Here is a 25096-nt window from a genome sequence, read left to right as displayed (position 1 = left end):
GAATGTGAGAACATGTCATCCTCTTGAAATAATAGCTTTTATTCCTATAAATTCCTTTTCCCACCTCTACTTACATTATAATTATGAAAACAAATTCCTATGCCTAAATCAAATGTCAAATGTCTGAATAGAGATGGCTCCATGTCCTGCTATAGCACCTTAAGAGAAATCATTATTAATAACTAATAGGTATGTACTTCCTTATTCTTTCTATAAAATCATTTTTTTCATCATTTCAGCAATGCAAAATATGTATCATATGAAATAAATTATTCTGTATGTAACTGACACCAAAGTTAACAATAGCAATACTCATATCTCACTATGGAAGTAATTTTCTCTCCTCCTTCAAAAGATGCCACATTGTAATTAAATTGATGTCCTTTTCAGCATGTCCTCTCTATGTCGTTTCCTGCCTGCCTTATATATCCTTGCTGTTCCAGGTTCTCCAATCTTCACAACCAAATAATGTTTCATTTAAGCAAGGCCTATGTCTTCTATGGAAATCCCATATTGTACCCTTCCTTTGCACAATTAATGTTCCTAATTATTTTCATCATTTTTTTTGTTGTTTATTTGTGCCATAGAGGAAAGTTCACTAATGTGGAGGTCAATTCAATTTGGCATGAAATTCTAGCCACATAACATGTCTGGCTTTCCTTCTCAGTAAACATGGAACAATGTTATCTGCTTCATAGATTTGTATGGATAATTACATTAAAACTTAGTGTAATATCTAGAACAATGTGTAGCATGTGAAGGTTAATTCTTCTTTATCTTGTGACTTCATTTGCTTTACTGTGTCCTGTTTGTTTGTTTTTTCCCACTACAGTAGGGGCTGTGAGAAAAACTGTTCTGCTAATTCACATTTTCTGTAATATCTATGGTGATGAATATTTAGTATACATATTTGAGAGAATGAACAAATAATTCATCTAAATGGCAGCTTATAATTTCTTCTAGTGATGAAAGGCTGTATACACATTTATCTCCTATTTATGTGTATGTATGTGTATATGTATGTGTATGTGTGTGTGTGTGTGTATGTACATATATCTCCTAATACCAGCTTTTGACTCTCATATACTCCATGGTCACAGAGGAAGGCAAAAAAGACACAGGAATAGAATGTTGAGATTTGCTAGGATATAGCATTGTGGTCTTGTTCATGAATCTGTCAATTACCTGTCAACTTAAATATCTGTCTTTAAGTATCTGTCAGTTATTTTGTGCATGTTAAATAATGTAATTTAAAATTAGAAATTGCTTTCAAAATTTTTGAGTTATACCCTTAATGACAATTGAGAATAGATTTTCAGGTTTTCTTGTGAGTCAGAGTTGGGTAAGCGAAAACGAAATGAAAATGTTGGACATATTTTCACTTAGTTTCTGTTTTATTTCAACCACATATTTCATTTCTTGTCTTTGCTTTCTCTATTTGTAAAGGTAAAATGAGCTTTGTTTTTCATTATATCTATGAAATTAAAGAAAAAAATTTTTATATCTATTGTGTCCATATTTAGTGCTGTAGGAGATTATGTATACGATAGTAATCAATAAATATTTTTTAAATTATCAAGTAATCTTGATCTTGCTTCTTATGGATACCCATTGAAAGGATGAGTAGGATAAAATAAATGCCAATGCTATAGCACCTACCACGTGCCAGCATTGTTCTGGGCTATTTTTATGTACTTTATGTAATTAAAAATTACAAATTTTAATTTAACTCGTTTAATGTTCTCATAACCATATGAATTAAGTAATATCACCCCAGTCATTACATAGATAGAAAAATGGAGACACTATAGTTAAATGACCATAGACAGGAAAACTGAGAATCTATATAGTTAAATGACTTGCCCAACGTAGTTGAACAGTAATTGAGATCAGGTTGTCTGACTCCAGAATCTGTGGTCTTAACTACCATGCCATAAATAACAATATCAAAACACTGATTAATTTGTGCAATTTTGCCTTGAAGACTTTTGTTTTTGTTTTGACAGAATAAAGCTTATTAATAGATTCCTCATTAATCAATTTTGAATATCCCTTTTCAGCAGATTTTTACATTTAATTCTAAAAATCTGAAATTGTTTAAAATAAGTATCAATCTCCAGGACAGAAAAAATAAAAGAAAGACAGAAAGAATGAAAGAAAAAATAAAAGAAGAAAGGAAGGAAAGAAGTCCCAATTTGTGCTTCATTGATCAGTTTGAAAGGTGCTGATTGTAAAGATGATGTCTTCAGGATTTGGATCATGTTCCTTTTGTATTTTGGTTTCCTAAGATAAATCTGTGAAGACTTAAGAGGAGGCCACTACACTAGTTTGGTTCAATAAAGTTACTTTTTCAGTGCTTAAAGTTATTAATGTTTGACAACTCTAAGCCAGATTCCTCGTCTTGAATTGTATGATCCTGGAGAATAGGTTGCATGTTTTCTTCCGTATCCTATTCCATGTTTCTAGACCACTGCTTTGTATTTCAGTGAGCATTCAACTAACCTCTGTTGAATGAATTAATTATATTTAAACTGCATTTTAATTTAGTTTGTATCTATATGCTTACTGTTAGAAATAAGGTGTTTAGAATAACATAAAGGAAATTTTAGACATAATAGTCTATCTTTAATAATCATAAATTGTGATTTAAGCATACCTTGCCTTGATTTCTAGTACTGAGGCTTTTGAAAGTCAGACAAAGAGTAACATCTTTTATAAATATAAATCTATGATGTTCACAGATTTGCAGAGATGTTCAGAAACGTTATGTAGTTAATATGCAGACTAATTTCTGCAATGAATATTGCAGCCAGAAATGAAAGTAAGACATATATTTACCTTTTGTTTTAAACTTACTTATGGTAACAGTGATGAATGAAATATTTTACTATTCTAATGTTAACAAAATTATACTGTGGGAAAGGGTCACACAAATTAATCTCCAAATCTCTTTATATATATTAAAATCGGTATATTTAAGTTAATTTGTTCAGTAGAGACTGAATTGTTTATTTCATTAAGATATGAGGCCAGGATAGAATCATGATGATAACATATGTATTATATAAATAATGCCTTTAGATTACTTATTTTATTCAATAACCTTTTTTTTTTTTTTCTTTTTTGCAGGTTTCAGATTTGGAACATTGGTGTTTCTATTCCGGAGGAATTTTTCTTTTTCTTTTTAATTTAAAGAACAATCGTCAGTCTTGGAATACAGAAGAGGAACTAGAAATACACGTATTTTGTTCCATATTTGAACACTCCTTCTTGAAGAATACTCCCTACCTGAGTAGACAGCCATGTGGCCATCGCAGCTACTGATTTTCATGACGCTGTTAGCTCCGATAATTCATGGTAAGATCTTTCAGTAGATTTTTGTGTAATGCTTAATGTTGTCTCACATATTCATACTAGACCCTACCTTGGAATCTTTGCTCTGAGATTACTTTGTAGTTTTTTCTTACCTTATGTTAGTATGGAAAAGTTAAAAGAACATAATATTTATTTTAAGCTGAAATAGTTATGACTTTTCAGTTGCATTTCTTAAAGTGCCTGTTGAAATGTATTTATAACCAAATGGCTTTTTTTTAAAAAAAAAAAAAAAAAGCTCTTGTATTTTATTTTTTGTCTTTACTACATTATTTGGAAAATCAGCTGAATTATTATCTCATTTATTGTGAATTTTTTGGTTTACATATTTTCATACTTAAACATTTTTAATGTAGCAAATTTGAGCATTTGACAGAAAACTCTAAAAGTAAAATCCTACTTATTCAAAAGTATCTGCTTTCCCAAACCAAGTAATTATTTTTTTTCTGAGTACTAAGTACTTTGCACTATCTTTAATATACAGAACACAAACTAAAACCTCCCAATAATGGGAAATTGTTGCTGTACTATACCTTGTAATGCAGAAACACAAACAAATAAAAAACCAAAACAACCCAACAAGAAGATAATATTAAGGTACGTTTTCACTTTTTAAAGAAAGGTGATTTTATGGAAACATGCTAATATTCTTAATAGACATGTGTACTTAATGTTGTTCATTTAGATATCTTGCATTTTTAACAGAAATATAGTTTAGGAATGATGTACCTTTGCAAATATTATAAAATATATCACATTATTTAATATGTAAGTGAGACATTTACATCTGTACAACTTGGTATAATATTCACCGAATATCTCTAAAACCTGATAAATTAAAGTCTATGTGTATGTTCCTCTTACACAATTTAATGTTTTTGGCTAATTATCATTGATTTTTTACACTAAGAAGAAAACATTGTAATATAGACACTCTCATATGTTGATGATAATTATAGCAAAGAAAAAAGGGCACAGCTGTATTTGTCACTGCTTAGGAGGTCTCAGAATATTATAGTGTAGCAAGCAGCTGAAATGAATTTTAGCCTCTTTAGCTCACTTTTGGTTTTTAATTGACTATAGAAACTCATTGTAGTTCATCAGTGATGCAATTCTGAATCTGGCCTGTGTTCTTAAGTTTTAACATGAATTACATTTTTCTCTGTCATTCTAAATACTGGGTAAAATAACTTCTTTTGAAGTTTTCCTCTAAAGTCCCCTGGCTGCAAAATACTTAGTTCTAATAATTCACTTTATGGTAGAGATGTTTTTAAAATGGGAGTAAAATCTTACTAATTCAACCATCTTGTTTTAAGCTAATTTGTCCATAATTTCAAAATATTTTCTTAATCTTATACTGAGAATGTGTCACATTCTCTGCATGGGCACATATAACATTTTGTGATGTGGGAAAATAAAAATAACTATTTTACTTGAAATGGTGCTTTTCTAATTATCCATATATTAAAGGTGATTTAAATTAGATTTTTATGTTATAAAAATGCCTCCCTTATAATGTTATTTTGAGAATAAAATAAACAGCATACGTAAATAATACAGCACAGTGCATAGCAAATATTAAGTGCTTGAACATGTGAATTCCCTTCATTACATAATCTATTCCTCCAGTTACTTTTTGTTCCAGTAAATTATAATAATGATGAATTAGCCATAAGAGCTGACTTATTTAATGCTGATACTAGGGAAAAAAGAAAAATATCTACATATATATTTACACACACACAATTCATATTCAAAAGGTCACATTAAAATTATCCTTGTTAGAGAAAGTTAGGTTAAAAATAGCAGAAACAGATATTGTGAGAAAGATTCTCTTTTCAAAACTGAAATGCCTGGTCCTTAAAACTGACACATGTATATATTTCAGTGGACCCCAAAATGTGGCTGAGCCATGGGTCTTGGGTCTTATTTTGGAAATTGATAGTCTGTATTGAAAGCACACCTGCACACACACAAACACACACACACACACACACACACACACACACAGAATATCTCCAAGTAACTCTGAGAAGTATTAAATCAACCACTAGTGTAATGATAGGACATATAAAAGACTGTTCTGGTATGTAAAATACTATGGGCTAAAAATTAAAGTAGTTCTTTCTATTGTTTTTGGACTATTCAATAGTATCTTGAGTTTTGAACCATAGAGGACAAAACAATGTAGAAACTTTTTAAAAATAAACTTCATCCTTTATTTTAAAACTTTGCACCTGAGAAAATGCAAGTGGTTTTGTCTTCCTTCTATAAGAAGGTTTTTTCTTTTGCCTTTGTGATACCACTTCTGACTTGTGAATGAAGGGCTTTATAAGCAGCCTTTTGGAAGCTAACTTGCTCATAAGTAGAAAAATGTACCTTTGATCAAGTGCTGAAATATAATAGGATAGGAATTTTTAGAGTCCCCATCCATTCTGGCTTAAGAGAATACTGCATAACTTGAAACCTCAGATGACTGAGTTAAAATCTATGTCACAATTACAGAAGTACTTCTGGTTCCAACATATTCTCTGCTGACATCTCCTTGCTTCTGTTGTTGAGATGTCCAGATCTTTTGCCCTCTTGACCATTGGGAATTATTTTTTCTGAGTAATGATCTTAATTGCTAACCCAGCCTTCAGAAAAAAAAAAAGAAAATAAACTAATGATGACTACTGATTTTTTAGCCATCAACTTAAGATGTTTTAGTTCACTTAATATTCACTATAAGTGCATGGGTTTATTTTTATTATTTGTTATTGTTATGATCATCACTATCTTTACAGATAAACACTTTGAGGTACCCTGTGGTAAATTAAATTGAGGTCACACAGCTATTAAATGACACAGAGGCAATTTAAAATCAAGCACTTGGCTTTTGAGCTCTGCTCTTGCTGCCAGTAGATATCCAACTTCTATCAAGACCATTCCTCTCTACATAGAATCTCATCTCAACTCTCCTGATCACTTGGGAGCAGGTGAGGCAGAAACATTAGCCATCTGCCTCTTCTATGTTCTTAGGACAGACAGACTAGGGTACTGCAGTCTGACAGACAGGAGATCAAATTCCAACTCTGCCACCTACTGGCTCTGTAATCCTGTTTATCTGTCAACTAGTTAATAAATATCATTACCCACTGCAAGCCAGAAAACTACTAGATGCTAAAGACAGGATAGTGAACAAAAGACTTGTACTTCTTTCCTCAAGGAGCTTACAGTAACCTAAAATGTGTAAAAATATGATTTTCATCTGCAAGAATGAACATTTATTACTTGCAGAATTATTTTAAGAAATGGATGAAATTATATATGTGTAAATTCTAACATCATGCTTTGGTATTTGATAAACCTTTCATTTTTCCCTACTCCTTTCTTACCTTGTAATAGAGGTAAACTCCTGAGCACTAGGTAAGGAAAATAAATAATTACTGTTATTCTTACCCCGAGAATAAAAAGAGATATTTTTCTACTCTAACCTCAGTATTTATGTTTTTCCAAACATTTCTAAATACTAGTATGTAAACAGAATTATTATCAATATTACTAATATCTAAACAAAATTATTCTCACTATGTAGGAATGTTTAAATTACTATTTTAATTGGTTATAGATAATTGTTAGTGTTACATTTTTGCCTAATCTTTACATAGACAAAATTAGAAACTAAGCTAAAGAATTAAATCTGATAATGTTTATGTTAGTTGACTAATCCCCCCATTGCTCTAAAAAGTCTGGCCAATATTTTATATGGAAAAACAAAACAAGTACATCAATATTGCATAAATATGTAAAGTTTTTTAAATTAGGAACTGTCCCTGCTTCTATGTTTATCTGTCCATATTCTGTGTCTCTGTGTACTTCTGTATTTCTCTTTTTCTGTTTTCCATGACTGTGTCTCCTTCTTGTAGAGCCATAAAATCCTTATCTATAATGCAATGAGACCTGGCAGAAGTAAAGAGGAGCAGCTGAAGCAGATGGCCAGTTCTTTGCTGTGCACTACTGTAGTGTTGCATGAAGATAAAGGATTCTTTTTTTGTTGTTCTATTGATGTGGTTGGGAGCAAGGGAAAATAAGGAAATTAGAGAACAAGAACCCAGTAATAATGCAGGTACCTGGGGCTCATTCTGATTGGCAGTAAAGAAATATCAAGTTCCAGTGTGGGACGTTGGGCAATGAGACCTGTTTCTGGGAGGTAACTACATCAAAGTCCCAGCTGTTTGGGAGTTCAGATGGTGATTGTGGTGCTTAAATATTTCAACTACATCTTGGCTTAATTGAACCTCACTTGTAATAACTGCATCATAGTTGAAGAGGTAGAAAGCAGGACCAATGGCACTTAAACTAGGAATAACAGCAAGCAATATGTTTTATAGAGTCTTCACAAAAACAAAACCAACTTCAATATTAAAAAAAGCTTCTATAACCACCTTATTCATGCTTTTTTTCTGCAAGTCTATTGCTGAAGTTGCATCTGTATTTATATATTCAGAGACTTTACTGGTTATCCTGCATTTTATCATGTGCAAGAAATTACTTATAATAAACAGTTCTTAGTAGGGACAAAAGAATGATCAGGTGCATATTAATTTTTATATAATTTTCATTTTATTGTTTATCTGTTTACAATTATACTAATGTCAAAGATTTAAGATAATACTCATGTATTTTGTAACTTCTAATGAGATATGAAACTTGAAAAAGTGAAAAATTACAATTAACTACATAGCATTTGATCATGTAATTCTTTCTATAAAGTAGTGTTTTATTAGTTGTGAGACAAGTTGACTCCTAAGCTCTGCTTAACTTCGTTATTTTTAGAAATTAATCACCCTTGAAATGTTTGTAACACTTGCCAGCCTAGGTAATTTGTAATTTCTGCAGTAATATAACAATTTTTATGGTCAAATACATTATAAAGAAAAATCTATGTCATGGTAATGATATATGAGGATACTACCAACACACCCAACACCATCCACATTAGTCAGTGGATACTGAGTTTTAAAATATGTATATCGTAAGCTAACTGCACAATTGCTGATATGAAAAGTGTAAGCTACAAATATGCATGGCTGATAGCTTTCTTTTATGTGGAAGAATTTGTTTAGAAACTTTCCCAAAGAGTATATTCATTGGCAATTGGAAAATAATTTTTTTTTGCTTTGTACTTTTAAAAGGTGTTATATATGAATTTAATTATAGTAATAATTTATGAGTGACGTGTATATATTTTCTTATATTGTAATTTTTTTGGATTGTGACTATTTGAGGTATTTGTAATTTATCATATTTTGTATATTTCTTGGTCTGCAGTGGACTCTGACTATAATAGGGTTGTTGTTTTATACTTAATGTTGAACAAATTCAAAAATACTTGAATATACAATATAAAGTCATTTTCTTATTCTTGGATTACTATTTACTTTCATCCTCAATACAATTGGGTATTTTATAATTGGGTTATTTGTTGTCAAATTATAAGCATTATTTATGAAAATATCTTTTTTGAAAAGACAGTAAGATATTGTTAGAAGACATTTGGTTTTAAGAGTTTTTTAGAATACATTTTCTAAGAGTAGCTTTTAAATTTTTAATTTTAAGCAAAAATTTTAAATATTGTTATTAGTAAAAAGTAATTTTTATTAATACATAATATTTGTATATGTTTCTTGGGTACATACGGTATTTTGATACATTCATACAGTGTATAATGATCAAATAGATTACTTAGGATGTCCATCACCTCAATCATTTATTATTTCTTTGTGTTGGGAACATTTCACATTTTCTGGGAGGCTATTTACCTGGATTTATCCTCTTAAATATCACCTATTTTATGTTGAATTATGCACCATTTGTCTACCTTTATCACTCTAAATCCTCCCGCCCTTTTTGCAAGACAGGGTCTTGCTCTGTCCTCCAGGCTATAGTGCAGTGGCACAATCAGAGCCCACTGTAGCCTCAACCTCCTGGGCTCAAATAATCCTCCCACTTCAGCCTCACAAGTAGCTAGGATTACAGGCATGTGCCACCATGCCTGGCTAATTTTAAATGTTTTTCATAAAGGTGGAGTCTTGCTGTGTTGCTCAGCAGTCTTCCTGCCTTGACCTCCCACAACACTGGGATTACAGTTGTGAACCACTGTACCTACCCCTCTTTTAATCATGTATTTGATTCCTCAAAGTAGTTCATTCATTCAAGATTTTTTTAAATTTATTTCATTATTATGAATACCTAACATTGCATATTTATGGAATATATATAATACTTGATACAAGCATACAATTTGTAAGGATCAGTTACTCCAGAGTAATTAGGGTATCTATCACCTCCAATATTTTTATTTATATGTGTTAGGAATATTACAATTCTACTGTTTTAGTTATTTTGAAATATGCAATGAATTATTGTTAGCTATAGTCACCATATTGTGCTACTCAGCACTAGATCTTATTCCTTCTACCTAACTGTATCTTTGTACCAACTAACCATCTTCTCTTCATCTCTCTCCTCTCCACTAATCTTCCCATCCTCTCGAAACCATCATGCTACTCTCTATCTCCATTAGTTTAGTATTTTTTAATCTGTCACATATTAGTGAGGATATGCAATATTTGTCTTTCTATGCCTGGCTTAAAATTTTCATCATTTTGTTATGGTTGGATAATATTTCATTATGTATATGTAACCACATTTTCTTTATCCATTCATTCACTGATGGACACAGGTTGATTCCATATCTTGGATATTGTGAATAGTGTTGCAGTAAATATGCGAGTGCACATATCTCTTCAATGCACTGATATTCTTTCTTTTGACATATCCCAGCAGTGGGATTTATGCATCATATGGTAGTTCTTTTCGTTTTTGAGGAATCTTCGTACTCTTTTCCATTGTGTCTGCACTATTAATATTCACATCAACAAAGTACAATGATTCCCCTTTCTTCACATCCTCACCAGCATTTGTTATTGCCTGTTTTTTGAGTAAAACACATTTTAACTGTGGGAGATGATATTTCATTGTGGTTATAATTGCACTTCTCTGACGATTAGCGATGTTGAGCATTTTTCATTTACCTGTTGGTCATTTGTATATCGTCTTTTGAGAAATGTCTATTCACATCTTTTGCTCATTTTAAAATCAGATTGATTTTTTCCTGTTGAGTTATTAACCGTTGTTAGATGGATAGTTTGCAAATATTTTATCTCATTCTTGTGGGTTGTCACCTCAGTTTTTTTGTTATTAGGTCTATAAAAATTAATAATTGTCAATAATTTAAACGTTATTCTTACAGAAGACTTGTATATTGGTGAATTATATATAAAACAGGAATGTAATTTATTGGGTTTATTAATTGAACTTTGGTAGCCAGGAAAACTTTATATTTTGGGTCGAGTCTGAATTTTTTTCCAGATTTTAGAAATCCTCTTTTTTATAGTTTTATAACTTTGCTCAAATTATATTATTATATTATAAATATTGAGTCTTTCATTTTCTTTTTGTGGACTGTTTTTCTCTAACATGCTCTGCAAATTACTGAATGCCTTTTAGTTCATCTCAAGAGTGATTCTATAGCTCTGCATCTCTCTGTCAAATCCACATATTATATATTAGTGTCCTCTGGACTCACATCACATTTTTTAATGAACAAACAAAGAAAAATGGAAATTAGTAGAGAACCTGGTGTATTATATGGCAAGGATAATTAATGATTTATAAATGTTGAGACTGAATATCTCCTGTAGTTTTCAGGAACCATGGCAGGTGATGTCAGCATATTTAGGAAGCATTGCTTATATGAAGTCCAGAAGCTAAGTTTACAATATTGTCTAATTTAAACTGCTTTAGTATCTTCTCTTGTATGGTCCTATTAAATGGAGTAGAAAGATATTAAGCCTTAGAATTCAACTTCAGTTCCAATACTTCCAAGATATATGGCCTCAAAGAGTTTAAATCACAGTTTCTTTATTTGTTAAATGAGTAATTAGGTCTATTTTGTTATCGTATGAGGAGTAAATAAAATAATGTATTAAAAGGCCCTAGTACAAAGCCTCACACATTTAATCCTGGGAGAATGGGGTCGTTAAAACATACCTTCAGGAATTAGAACCAAAAAACAAATGATCTGGATAGTAAGCAAAATTTAAAATACAACACCATCTTGGGGTCACTTACTTTCCATAGTTCTTTTTCAAAGACTGCATTGTATATTCTTAATCCACAGTGTGACACTTTTTCTAATTATGAGTCTACACGTTTGTGCACACATTCCATCATTATATTTAGGAGTCACCCACTGGACTGTAACTAAGTCTTTAATGAGTTACTAATGAACATCTTAAGCTTAGATCAGCATTCAAAGAAAAATGTTAAAGGGTGTTGAAAAGCTATTCAAAGTGCAACTTCTGTTGCTTTTAATTAGACTGTAAGCTCAATAAAATATCCTGTCATCACTATTCTTTCTAAGTTTAAAAAAATTGAATAGTGAGTGACAGATATGCCCTCACTTTGTTATCATTAGTTTTACATAAAGTTAAAAAGGGTAAATTTAGTGACCTAAATTAGAGAAATCATTGTTTTGATTAAATGCGAAGATAAAAATAACCTGCAAACATAAAGTAGCATTTTACAACATTTCATTCTTTTTCTTGGACTCAGATGACTTTAAAACAGATTGATTTTTCCTGTTGCCTTAGAGAATAGCAGACGACATGAGGAAAAAAAGATCTAGATATGATTAGATGATGTAGGTTAAAAAAATTTAAAAAAATTTTAAAAACCTCTGTATTTATAAAAGAACAAATAGTCTGCTTTTACTCATTACTGATTTTCTCCAAGCTGTTAGAGATATCACAAGAGTAGAAAACATAAATACTACCTGAATTAGATCAGAACGAATCTTTAGTGTAGCTCTCCACACAAATCAACAATGGTGGTGACAGTTTAGCAGTGATCCTTGTTCTTCTTTTTTTTCTCCTTTTGATAGGGAACTTGGTGAAATAATGCAGACCTTAAGGGCACATTATTTAATAATGAAGACAAATAATGCATAAGATTTAAAGCAACAGGCTGGTATGTTGCTTTTCCTCCAGGGAACACTACACAATTGCTTAAAAGGAAGCCTTTTAGATGAGTTACAATAGTTGGATAGTTGGAATAGCCGTGATAGCACAGATGTGTTAGAGGTTACCGGCTGTTGGCAGGCTTTATGTTGTCCTTCTGCAGGCAGATACAAATGTCGATTTTTAAAAGTAGGTGTCCAATAATGATCACACTCTATGTATATACCACCAACATAACATAATCGATCATTTTAACATTTGAGCCTGTTAACATATTTGCTGTCTTGTTAAACAGAATTTAGGCATTCATTGAAATGTATGGGCATTAAGATGCGATTTAGGTGGCCCCACCTAAATCGCATCTTGGATTGTGCTCGTGTAATTCCCATGGGCTGTGGGAGGGACTTTAAAACAGATTGATTTTGTTGTGCGTATGTGTTGAGAACGGAGGATGGGTGGCAAAAATACCTTAATACCATAAAAAAGAAAAACAGTTCTCATTCTTCTCAGCTGTCTTCAGAAACCTAGTTATAATTTACTTGGGAGAGGGAGATAGAACTCACTAACAAAACAGAGCTCTGTAAATATATAGATAATTTTTGCCCATTTTGCCCACACATGAGTTAAAATTGGCAGTATGATTACTGTAATTGTAAACATTTTTAAAGAAAGGATTTACTTTACAGCATTCTGAAAGTATAGCTGCCATACCATTAAAAAAATTGATATTCTTGAGGAGAGGAGTAGAGGGGAAAAACAGTCAGTGTTATTTAAATAACAAATTCTGAAAGTTTTTCATTCCCATGAATTTAAATTTGTTTGCATTATGTTTACAAAGAGACAGGTGTTTGGAAACTCTTACTATTAGTTATCACTCCGCTTAAGGTACATAATATGGATTTTATTGGACTGAAATGAAAAATATCATCCTTTATGTCAGAAGCCATATATCTAATTAATTGATATCACTAACAGAAATCTCTGCTTACTCATTTTAACAAGTGTTTAAGGTATTTACATTAAAGTATTACAATTTATGCAACAATTATAATGAAAGTCACTATTTTGTCCTTTATTTTTAGAATATATAAAATGCTAGGTATGAAAGCCAATTAAAAAGCAGTCTTGAAAAGTTGATTCTTCTGTTCTTTAGCAAAATGAAATGTTTCTCTTTAGCTTTATTCACAACCACGTGTTTGAGTGTTCCACTATTCTCAGCGTGTCTTACAAAGCTTTTGTGACATGGTAGCTTAGTGTTTTGACAAAAGTTTATTTATTTATTTATTTATTTATATAATTTCAACTTTTATAATAGATTCAGGGGGTAAATGTGCAGGTTTGTTACAGGAGTATATTGCATGAGTCTGAGGCAAATGATCCTGTCACCCAGGGTAATGAGCATACTATCCAATAGGTAGTTTTCCAGCCTTTGCTTACTCTCCCTCTTATTCTCCAGTGTTTATTTTCTCATCTTGTATTAGTCTGTTTTCATACTGCTGTTAAAGACATTCCCGAGACTGCAAAGAAAGAGGTTTAATTGAAGTTACAGTTTCACATGGCTTGGGAGGCCTCAGAATCATAGCAGGAGTCAAAGGGCTCTTCTTACATGGCAGCAGCAAGAGGAAAATGAGGAAGACACCAAAGTGAAAACCCCGATAAAACCATAAGATCTCATGAGACTTATTCACTACCCTGAGAACAGTATGGGGGAAACTGCCCCCATGATTCTAATGATCTCCCACCAGGTCCCTCCCACAACTCATAGGAATTATGGGAATACAATTCAAGATGAGATTTAGGTGGGGCCACAGACCTAAAGCATATCACATCTTAATGTCCGTAAGTTTTAATGTTTAGCTTCCACTTATCAGTGAATATATGCAATATTTGGTTTCCTGTTCCTGTGTTAATTCACTTAGGATGATGGCCTCTACCTGCATCCATGTGGCTGGGAAGGACATGATTTCATTATTTTTATGGCTGTATAGTACTCCATGGCATAGACATATACCACATTTTATTTATCCAGTCTACCATTGATGGGCACTTGGGTTGATTCCATGTCTTTGCTATTATAAATAGTGCTGTAATGTATATACAAGTATATATGTATTTTTGGTAGAACAATTTATTTTCCTTTGGGTAGATATCAAATAATGAGAATACTGGGTAGAACAGTAGCTCTGGTTTAAGCTCTTAGAGAAATCTCCACCTGCTTTTCACAGCAGCTGAACACATTTGCATCTCCACCAACAGTATTTAAGCAGCCCTTTTACTCCATAGCCTTGCCAGCATCTGTTATTTTTTTGTCTTTTTGGTAATAGTCATTCTGACTTGTGTGAGATGATATTTCATTGCGGTTTTGATTTGCATTTCTCTGATGATTAGTGATGATGAGTGTTTTTCACATTTGTTGGCCACTTATAAGTCTTCTTTTGAGAAGTGTTCATTCATGTCCTTTGCCTGCTCTTTATGGGGTTGCTTTTGCTTGTTGATTCGTTTAAATTCTCTGTAGATTATTATAATAGATTTTTGTCAGATGCATGGCTTGCAATTATTTTCTCCCATTGTGTGGGTTGTCTGTTTTTACTCTGTTGATAGTTTCTTCTGCTGTGTGAAAATTATTGAATTTGATTAGGTCCCACTTGTCAATTTTTTGTTTTGTTGCAATTTCTTTTGAGGACAATTGTAAATTCTTTCTTAAGGCTGATGTCAGAATGATGCTTTCTAGGTTTGCTTGTGGGATTTTTATCATTTAGGGTCTTATGTTTAAAATTTTAATCCATCTTGATTTAATTTTTGCATATGAAAAGTAAGGGTCCAGTTTCATTATTTTGTATACATGGCTAGCCAGTTATTTTAAAAGCATTTATGAAATAGGGAGTTGTTTCCCCATTGTGTATTTTTGTCAACTTTGTTAAGATCAGATGGGTGTAAGTGTGTGGCTTTATTTCTGGCTTCTCTATTCTGTTCCATTGGTCTGTTTGTCTGTTTTGTACTAGTACCGCACTGTTTTGTAGCTTTTATAATACTCATTGTAGCCTTATAAGATAGTTTGATGTTTGGCCGTATGTTGCCTCCAGCTTTGTTCTTTTTTGCTGAGGATTGCTTTGGCTATTGGGGCTCTTTTTTGATTTCATAGAAATTTTACAATAGTTTCTTTTTTCTAATTTTGCACAAACTAACATTGATAGTTCGATAGGAATAGCATTCAATCTGTAGAGTGCTTTGGGTGGGCGGTATGGCCATTCTAGCAGTATTAATTCTTCCAATGTATGTGCATATAATGTTTTTTTATTTATTAGTGTCATCTCTGATTTCTTTGAGCAGTGTTTTGTAGTTCTTCCTGTAGAGATCTTTTACCTTTCTAATTAGATGGACTCCTAGATATTTTATTTTCTTGGTGACTATTATAATATGGGATTATGTTCTTGATTTGGCTCTCAGCTTGAACGTTATTCATGTATAGAAGTGACTCACACCTATAATCCCAGCGCTTTGAGAGGCTGAGGTTGGCTGATCACCTGATGTCAGGAGTTCAAGACCAGCCTGGCCAACTCAGTGAAACCCCTGTCTCTACTATAAATACAAAAAAATCAGTCAGGCGTTTTGGTGGACACCTGTAATCTCAGCTATTCAAGAGGGTGAGGCAGGAGAATCACTTGAACCCAGGAGGTTGAGGTTTCGATGAGCTGAGATCATGCCACTGCACTCTCCAGCCTGGGTGATGGAGTGAGAGTCTGTGGGGAAAAAAAAAAGAAAGAAAGAAAGAAGAGAAAAAAAAATGCTACTGATTTTGTATGCTGATTTTATGCCCTGCAAGTTTACTGAAGTTGTTGATCAGGTTTAGGAGCTTTCTGCTGCCTTTAGGGTTTTCCAGATATAGAACCATATTGTTAGCAAACAGATTATTCTATGACTTCTTTTCCTATTTGAATGACCGCAAAAGTTTATCTTATTTGTTTGCTTTTATTGTAACAAGCTATGTTTTGGAGAAACCTAATGCGGAACCTTGTCTGAAGTGTAATTGCTTGTCCACATCAGGCATACCAGCACTTTATGAAACAAGGTAGCCTAGAGAAGGAACCTGTTGAGTTAAATAACATTCAGGTATACCATAAAATGCTTCATCATACACAGGAGGACAATTTGTTACTACTTAGCTTAGCTATCTACTTATAAGACCCAGAATTGAAACAGATTTACTCCTCTGTGTTAGGACTTTCATGTTGCAATTTCTACCTGATGGCACCCTTACTCAGGTGCTTGAATTGGAACTTTTATGACTATTGTTAGAGATTACTACCCAGCCTATAAAGAAATTATATAGCTGTCATGTACACCTTAGGGAGAAATCAAGAAAGACATAATCTTTTATATGGCTAAAATTAAGGTGCTGTGGGAGAGAGAGGCTTTCAGGTATGCATAAGGAAGCAGGATTGAAAAATACGCCTTTATTTACAGAAAAAGAAATGAAAACAATGGTCTCTTCTCTGTCCCTCAACTCTTTGTCTTTCTTCCCCTTTTATTATATATGTTGCAGTAGACGTTTCAGTATCAATCAAGCATTTGCTATTTTAACAAGTTCAATATAATTTCTAGCATTTACACAATACTTTCCTGTTAGCTGAAGAGTTTTGCCCATAATAGCTCAGTGAATACTCATAACAATTTAATGAGTCATAGGTAGTAGGATTGGTAATTTTAAGATGAAAAAATAGACTCAGAGCTGTGAATGTAATGATGCAATAATATATTTTAAGTGTGTTTTGAGGAGAAACTCAACCCAAGATTGCTTAACCATCTTCTGGAGGCTTCTTTCATAGGCACTTTTATAACCTATTGAGCATTTGTCTTATTTTATAGATCTATGATTTAATTATAAGTAAACCAACCAAAGTAGCATATTGAGATTGAGCTAGAATATAATAAAATAAAATAAGTAAATTTTTTCAATCTTCAATTAGAGAAGACAGCAATACTGTGTTGGTTTAAATCTTGGAAATAAAAAGGAATAAGATTTTGCGTATGTTCTTATAGAGAATGGTAGGGAAATATGAAATTTGATGATGATTTTATATAGAGATAGAGAACTCTTTGGTAAAATTAGGGAAAAGGATTTCCCACGAGGAAGGATAATTTGTACAAAGGATTAGTCAGGTATATTAAGGAGGATAAGAATTCCATTTCCAAGAGATACTAACATGGTGAAAGACAACGTGTAATATGTAGGTTAGAGTCATGGCTATATTAGTGTACATTTCAAACTCTATAAGGCTCATAGTTGAGTTGCTAATAAAAAGACATGGTGAAAATCCTATCCTAAAACTCAAAAGTAGATGACTTGGGAGAAAAATTGTTAGTTTATGAAAATTTAATTACTTGTAACTCCGATAAATATACCCAGGTTGTATTTTGTGTTTAGCATTTCTCTCATTTTAGAAATAGCCCATTGTTTTGTTTAGACTCCCAACTCACCATTACGATTAATAGCTGTTTGGAGGAGGAAGCTGAATAATTGACTGAATTACAAAGCTGCTCATGTAAGAACAAGAAAACAGAAACAGCTGAAGTTGGTTAGAAACAGTACTTATTTAATTTTTAAAAAATATGAATAAGTATTGATCTCTGAAAGTTATCTATCATTTAATTCTGAATTTTATTGGTATTTATACCAATTGTATCTTCCACAGATAATATGAAAACTCTGGTACTAGCATCACCAATACTTTACCTTTTAAAAACTCATTATTTTTCTTTTGCTTACTTCTTGCCTCATATCTGCCCACAACCAATATTCTGGAACAGTGCTGCTCTGATGGCTTTTGATATTTATGAGACATGAACATTTTGATCATTGTAGTAGGTTATGAAGTACTAATTTTATATTTCATGCTTTCCCACTAGGAAAGCAGAATGAAAGTACTTAAATTGTAAAACTACCTGGAAATGAAGCAAATATAAAAATGATTTGTATATGACAACAACTCATATTACTTACAAGGAATATTATATATTATGTATGATTTAAAAGCTCAAACTTTAAAAACAAATAAAAATAGGAAATCCCCCCACCTTATTCAAATAAAATCCTATTCAGATAATGCAGTTTTTCAAAGATAAACATGAGGTTTCTCCGAAGAAGGATAGAAAGAACAAGATGACCTGACCTTACTATTTATAACTTCCTGTCTCAGAACCAAAATTAACTTTGAGACTTCTTAAAATTTCTTACAATGGAGTTTGAAATTGTGGTCTCAAATGATATTAGAAAAGAAACTTTGAGGGGTGCCTTCAAATTATGGTTAATGTCACAACATGCTGGTGTATTTTTTATTACTAATTTGAAGGAATCCTTTTTCTTCAAGGTCTGGTGAAGAAAAGATACATTTAGAATGTAAAAACTATCTTCAGATATCTGAGGAGAAGAACCTTCTAGGAGTAATTTGACTTGGTTTTGTAGCCCATGTATTCAGTTTAGCCAAATGACTGGAGAATGCCAGGGCATAGATACCACCTTTCTTGACCTAAGGAAACTTGCTGCTTCAGATACAATTTTGCCCCAAGGACAGACTTGAGTTTTTGAGCAAAACCTCTTTACATGAAGCTTGGGAGATTTGTATAGCAGGAACATTTTAATTTTCTAGCATGTGAGTTGAAGGAATCTTTGCGGACTTAAGATTCGTATTTCTAATGGAATACTAGACACCAGACTTACAAGTACGCTGTTTATCTTGAAGACTTATTTGTATAATAGCTTCAGGAAGACAAATTGGATTTATATTTATAATTTAAATAAATATTTCCACAGTAGTCATACACTATCTTGAGTATAGTACACACATATGTTTTAAAGCAAATGTTAAGATTTTGGCTCTGTTCTAATAACCCTTCTCTTTGTGGGCCGTGTAACAGCCTCTGTAGTTTTTCTGCCACCCATTGGATTTCTTTTCTAGATATGGTGAATTTAAATGAGAGTATGTACTATAGACAGATAAGATACTTTGGTTTCATAGAACACAACAGTCAACTTTTTTTTTTTTTTCATTTATACTCAAAGTCTGCTTAAGCTCTTGGTATTTTCTATTCTTTACTCTTACTCCCTGAAATAATTTTATTCTTCAGTCCAAACTACTCTGTTTAGATCCCTAAGAGTTTGCTTCTTTGTTCTGTTGACAGGTGTTTTATGTTTTGTTCATTCTGAGATTTTTTTTTTTTTTTTTTTACATTTAGATACAGGTACTATTATACTGTTTAGCTGAGGCTTGATTCCATTGTTTATTCATTTTTCAATCAATTGTCATTATCTGTCATTTTTATCAATTGTCAAATCAAGTTTGAGCTTTTAAACCATACATAATATGTAATATGTATGATTTAAAATAATATGTAATATGTATGATTTAAAATGTATATTTTGAATTAAAGTAGCATTTTAAATATACATTTAAAATGATTTAAAATGTATATTATTACATAATAATATGTAATATTCCTTGTAATATGAGTTATTGCCATATACAAATCATTTTTATATTTGCTTCATATCTAGGTAGTTTTACAATACTCTAGAAATTTACCTTTTCTAGAAATATTTGATCTCTAGTTCAGAAGAGATCCCTATTCCCATGTCTCTGCCCTGTGCTACCCTTCCCTCCCAAGAGTTTTAATAATTATCCTGAACAGATTGTCTTAAAACTAAGCTCTTTACCCTGGCTTACAAAGCTCATGATGTGGGTGTTGCTTGCCTCTCTGCCTTCCGGACTATTCTTCACCTTAACCACTATACCCAACTATTGTACCATTTCTCAAACACAACAAGGGGATTCTAACCTGGAGGCATTTCCTGAATCCTGGAATGTTCTTTGACTAGCAACTTACAGTCACATAACTCCATGTTGTATGATGAGCAACTTCAAGTCTCACTAAAGTCCCAATTTATATATTATCTCCTTATCCAAGTCTTTCACAAAAACCTAAATGAAATAGCCTTTACATATTAATCTATTTAAAATTTCCATAGATTATTCAAATTTATATGGTATTTATTTTCTCTAATATTTACTTGTATATTTTCTAATTTCCCTTACCAGATACATAATTCATTAAAGTAGCTTTGTGGTCTGTTTCCTTCACCAAATTCTCCAGCACCTAGAAAAGGAACCTACATGTAATGGGAACTTAATAAATGTTCGTTGAATGAATGAACAACTAAGTACATTCTCCTCCACTCTAAATGTGCTTATAGTTTAACTTGGCTAAGGATAAAATCTTTTAATTTTTTTTTTGATAACAGAAGCTTGTAGGATAACCTATTCTGGTAACCTTTGGCTAATATTTTTCCATAGAGCAGTAATAAAGCTGTGAGAGAAAACATGCCTATATATATTTATGTAAAAATATTTTTTATATTAGTCATATTGTCTTTTTAGGCAATGAAGAGAGGGAAATCTCAGGACCCAAAAGATCAGAATGATCCCACTAGAGTGAAACATCAAAGAAGGCAATCCTTAGAGATGTTGATTTTCACAGCTTTTTGGCATTGAAAGTTATTTTCTTCTTCCACATCTTTTTCATTCACACAGGCTATAGAAACAGCATTCAGATTACCATTTGCCTAGATACTTTAATAATCATACATTGTGGTAAATTGAAATAAAAATGTTTCGGGGCAATGTCTCAGACTTATATTTTCAAGTTTTTCATTATAGCTATACTGTTTAACGTATTTCTTAATATTTTTTCTAGAAAAGTTGTATTATTTTATGTATTTGGGAGGGATATGTTTTACACTCTTAGTTTGCAAATATTTTATACAGCAAAAAATTTTGGCACCACTGTATAAATTTCTAGTGTTAGAAAGATGATCATAAAATTCTCTTGCATTATTGATTTTCCTAGTTTCTCTCCTGTTTAATGTTAGCCACATAACATTATTAATGTGTTTTTAAACATGCATGTTAGAACATGTTAAAAAAATATTTGTGTGAAGCGAAGTATTTTTCTTTGTAAAGTTTCTTCTTTCTGTTGGCAGATATATTTTCATTATCATTCCAATTTATTAAACTATTTGCAAATAGTGCAGGGAAATGTGTATCTCATGTATCAATGTATCAAAAAAAAAAAATCCTCTAGTTAGATATCTCTATTTTCATAGCATAAATTGTATGGCTGTTTTCTGAATTATTTTTTAAAATCATGTGTATATTTTTTTCCATTATTGTCTTGGTCTTTCATATTTACTCATTTATGTAATATGTACCATTTGTCAGTAAAATCACTGTGTATATAAATGGTAAAAATGTATGTATATCCTTTTCACCTTAAGGTCCACCACAGATTTTAATACAGCACCTTGCAAAAATTGGTAGTTAAATGACCTGAAAACATATAAATAAGTATAAAACAATCCATATAAGTGTAACCATGCATCAAACAAAACAAAACAAATAAACAAACTAAAAACACCTTTCTGGGACTTTCTTTACCCATTAATTTATCAAACGTTTTTGTGTGTAAAAATAGAGTTGAGGAACCAATATTCTTAGTTACACTTATGTAGTAGATATTAGTGCCCTTCATTTACATTAGAGTGCTGTGAATCTATAAAAATAAAAAATAACATTTATATTTTTTCAGGTAGCTTACTGTGCTTTCAATAATTATGTCTAAATTTCTAATCATTATTAGAGTTAGGATGAGGATTTTCAGCTTGATTAACACAGTGTTTAACTAGGACAGCATCATACTAGGGGCCAGGAGATGTAACCCTCTAGAATGCAGGGTTGTCTAAGTGGGGCCTGGGGTGGCTGGAGTCTTGGGCCTATCGCCCGCGACAGAGAGCAGCCTTGGGAATAGCCTCTACCAGGGCTCCGCCTGAGGCGGGACTGAGGTGAGAGGGGTCTGATGGTGCGCCCTGCGGTCCCCGCAGGTGGCAAGCACAGTGAGAGACATCCAGCCCTTCCTGCTCCATTGCGACACGCTGAGCGCAGCCCAGGAGGCGCTCTTCCACCCAGACATCTGCTTCAGCAGCCAGCTGCGGAGCGCACCTCTGCTCATCGCGGACAAGGGCCCCGTGGAGCTACCAGAGGAGTTCGTGGTCCAGGTGCCCAAGGAGCACAGATTGCAGCCCAAGGTGCGGCCAGCGGTGGGGAGAGAGGGCTGGGGGTGGTTGGGAAGGGGCTCCTGAGAGGCTCAGCCCCAGGAAGTGCCCCAAATGTGTCTTCTTGTAAGTTTACCGTCTGCATTCATTTCTGTGGCAGATATTACCACTTAATGATATCCTGGCTAGTTTTAACAGTGCATGCCTGTTCTACATTAGAACTTCATCGTTATTTTGAAATGTTTGATTTAAAATATTTAATTGAGTTTGAAGTATTCTTGCATTATCACAGGAAATTTAAAATTACTTTTAGTGACACTTTCAACGTTTGTAAAATGTGAAAGGTTGTGGAAGATAAGTTTTAACATGTCTGATCATCTGCTTGTTTGAAAAAACTTTCATCAGCGGAAACTATCAAGATTTTGAAAAGATTATGATTAAGACACCTTGCTTAGGAATTGTGTATTAGTCATTTAAAGTGTAAAACTTGGTAGAAAAGTTATAGTTACTGAAGCAACCTACTTTTCTTATGAAAATGGTGGAACATTCTTTTTATAATATTGCCTCTGCAGCTGGAAAATACAGCAAGTGACATCCAGCCCTTAAAGATCCACTGAGGAGCATTAGGTTATATTTCCACAAAACTTAATACTTACTCCTTTCCCCAATACTTTATATTCTATTTTTTATTTACATAATATTTAGGCAATGTAATTTTTATTTTCCCCACAGAACTACATGTGGGTACTCTTATTTCTGTCATTTCCCCCAGGGAATATAATATTTGTGACCTTCTTTATGAAAAAGAATAAAGCTGGGAAGCATTTGGCTAGCGGGACTGTGAATATCAAAACTTTCCTAAAACACAGTCATTCTTCCTCCCCAAAAATTTCTAGAGAGGAATACACGTATAAGTAATACTAGCAAAAGAACATGAAATATCACAGTATTAGCTGAGTTTATCTTCCAAGCTTCATTAAAGAGTTCTCTGGTAAAATAAGTTGGAATACTTTGTTTCAGTCTGGACCTAAGGGAGATGCATCATAAATCCATTTGAGATTTGAGAGACCTGTGAAAGTTAAATGTAATTCTTCAATTACCATGGCCATGAGGCAGAGTAAAAGGGTAACTTTGCAGTCACAGTGGCTCTATCTCCTAGGGCACATCATTCAATCAGTAGTCTCAAATCTCTCCATTCAGACTGGCCTTTCTTTGTAGTGGTGGTTTGGCAGTAGGAGTGGTGAAGACAGGCAGCAAAGTGGTGGGTGAGTCCATGCAATCCCACAGAAGCATGTAGAATAGAGTCCAATGTGTTCTGAAAATTCAAGGACAATGCATAGAAAACAGTCTTTAAGAAATTCCGTTTTTCCCTTTCTGTTTTTTTTTTTTAATTACCTTTCCAAACTTGAAGTTTTCTAAATTGGGTGTACTTTTGTTATTTCTAGCATGTGCTTCAACAGTCACAAAGATTTCATCATAAATTTGTCTTGTGATTTGTATTATAAAAAAATAATATATAATGAATATTAATTTACTCCAACGCCTATACATTTGTTAGAATTTCTAATATTAATTAAGAAGAAATACGGAAATCATGTTTAATTTATATAAATTCTATAAATATTTAAATCAGCAGCTAATATAAACACACACACAGCTGCTGGAAACTGTCTTCTGACAAAAATTCAAAATATCAATTAGAATTTTTTTCTAAGAATTTTATACTGAATTTAAACATTCCCCAATTTTTATAGCTTAATAAGATTTTTCTACATCACCTGATTTTAGTTTTTGCCATGTATATGGCAAGTTACAGTATAGTGATGGGTTTTAAATCATACTTTTTAATCAATTTACAAACAGAAAAGCTATATTATATTCTGTTTTGGACAGAGATGAAAACAAGAGCACAAGTTAATTTTATGTGATTTTACTAATGAAGACTGAGGTAAACTTCTTGTGATTTAAAAGGTGTTCAGACTTGTGTTAATCTGTTATGATGAGATGATACTTTTTAAAAGTTGCTTTTGTAGGAAAGTAATTGTATCAAGGACACAGAGAGTGAATACAGGTCATCTTAGAGTATCCCCTGTATTAAGAAGAATAAGGAAGATAAGTAAATATTATGGGGGCATACTCTTTCCTAATATGGAAGACAGTATGTACAGCTAGAATGCTTGGACAGGTATTAAAAATTACATTGAAGTAAGAGATATCACATTATCTTGAGCTCTTTAAATTGAAAAGACATGAAGGAATTTGAACAAGAAAGTGTCAGTCAATTCAAGTTCTCACCCTTCCTCCCATCCTTCACCTTTACAAAACAGAAACAAGTGTGTTACGAAAACAAGATACTTTAAGAATATAAACCTCAAAAACAAATAAAAGAATAAAAGCTGATATTAATACAATCTGTGAGTCAAAAATAAAATTGATATTACTTAAGAAAATATTAACCTCTGTTTGTTCTGTAGGTAGCCAGACAGCGAAGTACAAATCCAATGAAAGCAGCCATAAGAGCAACAGAACAAAATGCCTTTATTGGCTTGAAATTAAA

General features: G+C 32.5%; 1 protein-coding gene across 50 annotated transcripts in view; it reads left to right on the top strand.

Moving 5' to 3' along the window:
- Positions 1-25096, top strand: part of ADGRL3 (adhesion G protein-coupled receptor L3) — an 850050-nt gene that overhangs the window by 291263 nt on the left and 533691 nt on the right. For 32 of the 50 annotated variants that reach the window (XM_078367156.1, XM_078367145.1, XM_035294584.3 and 29 more), the window contains 2 exons: positions 3130-3357; positions 22369-22572. In XM_078367156.1, coding sequence (XP_078223282.1) covers positions 3303-3357; positions 22369-22572 — 259 coding nt within the window. In that variant the 5' untranslated portion in view covers positions 3130-3302. The remainder of the gene's footprint in view (positions 1-3129; positions 3358-22368; positions 22573-25096) is intronic. The other 18 variants (XM_078367177.1, XM_078367171.1, XM_078367163.1 and 15 more) reach the window with 1 other exon arrangement.

Source organism: Callithrix jacchus, chromosome 3 (genome assembly GCF_049354715.1).
Source record: "Callithrix jacchus isolate 240 chromosome 3, calJac240_pri, whole genome shotgun sequence".
Taxonomy (NCBI): Eukaryota; Metazoa; Chordata; class Mammalia; order Primates; family Cebidae; genus Callithrix; species Callithrix jacchus.
Note: the sequence above shows the minus strand (reverse complement) of the source record. Positions and strands in the feature narration are given on the sequence as shown.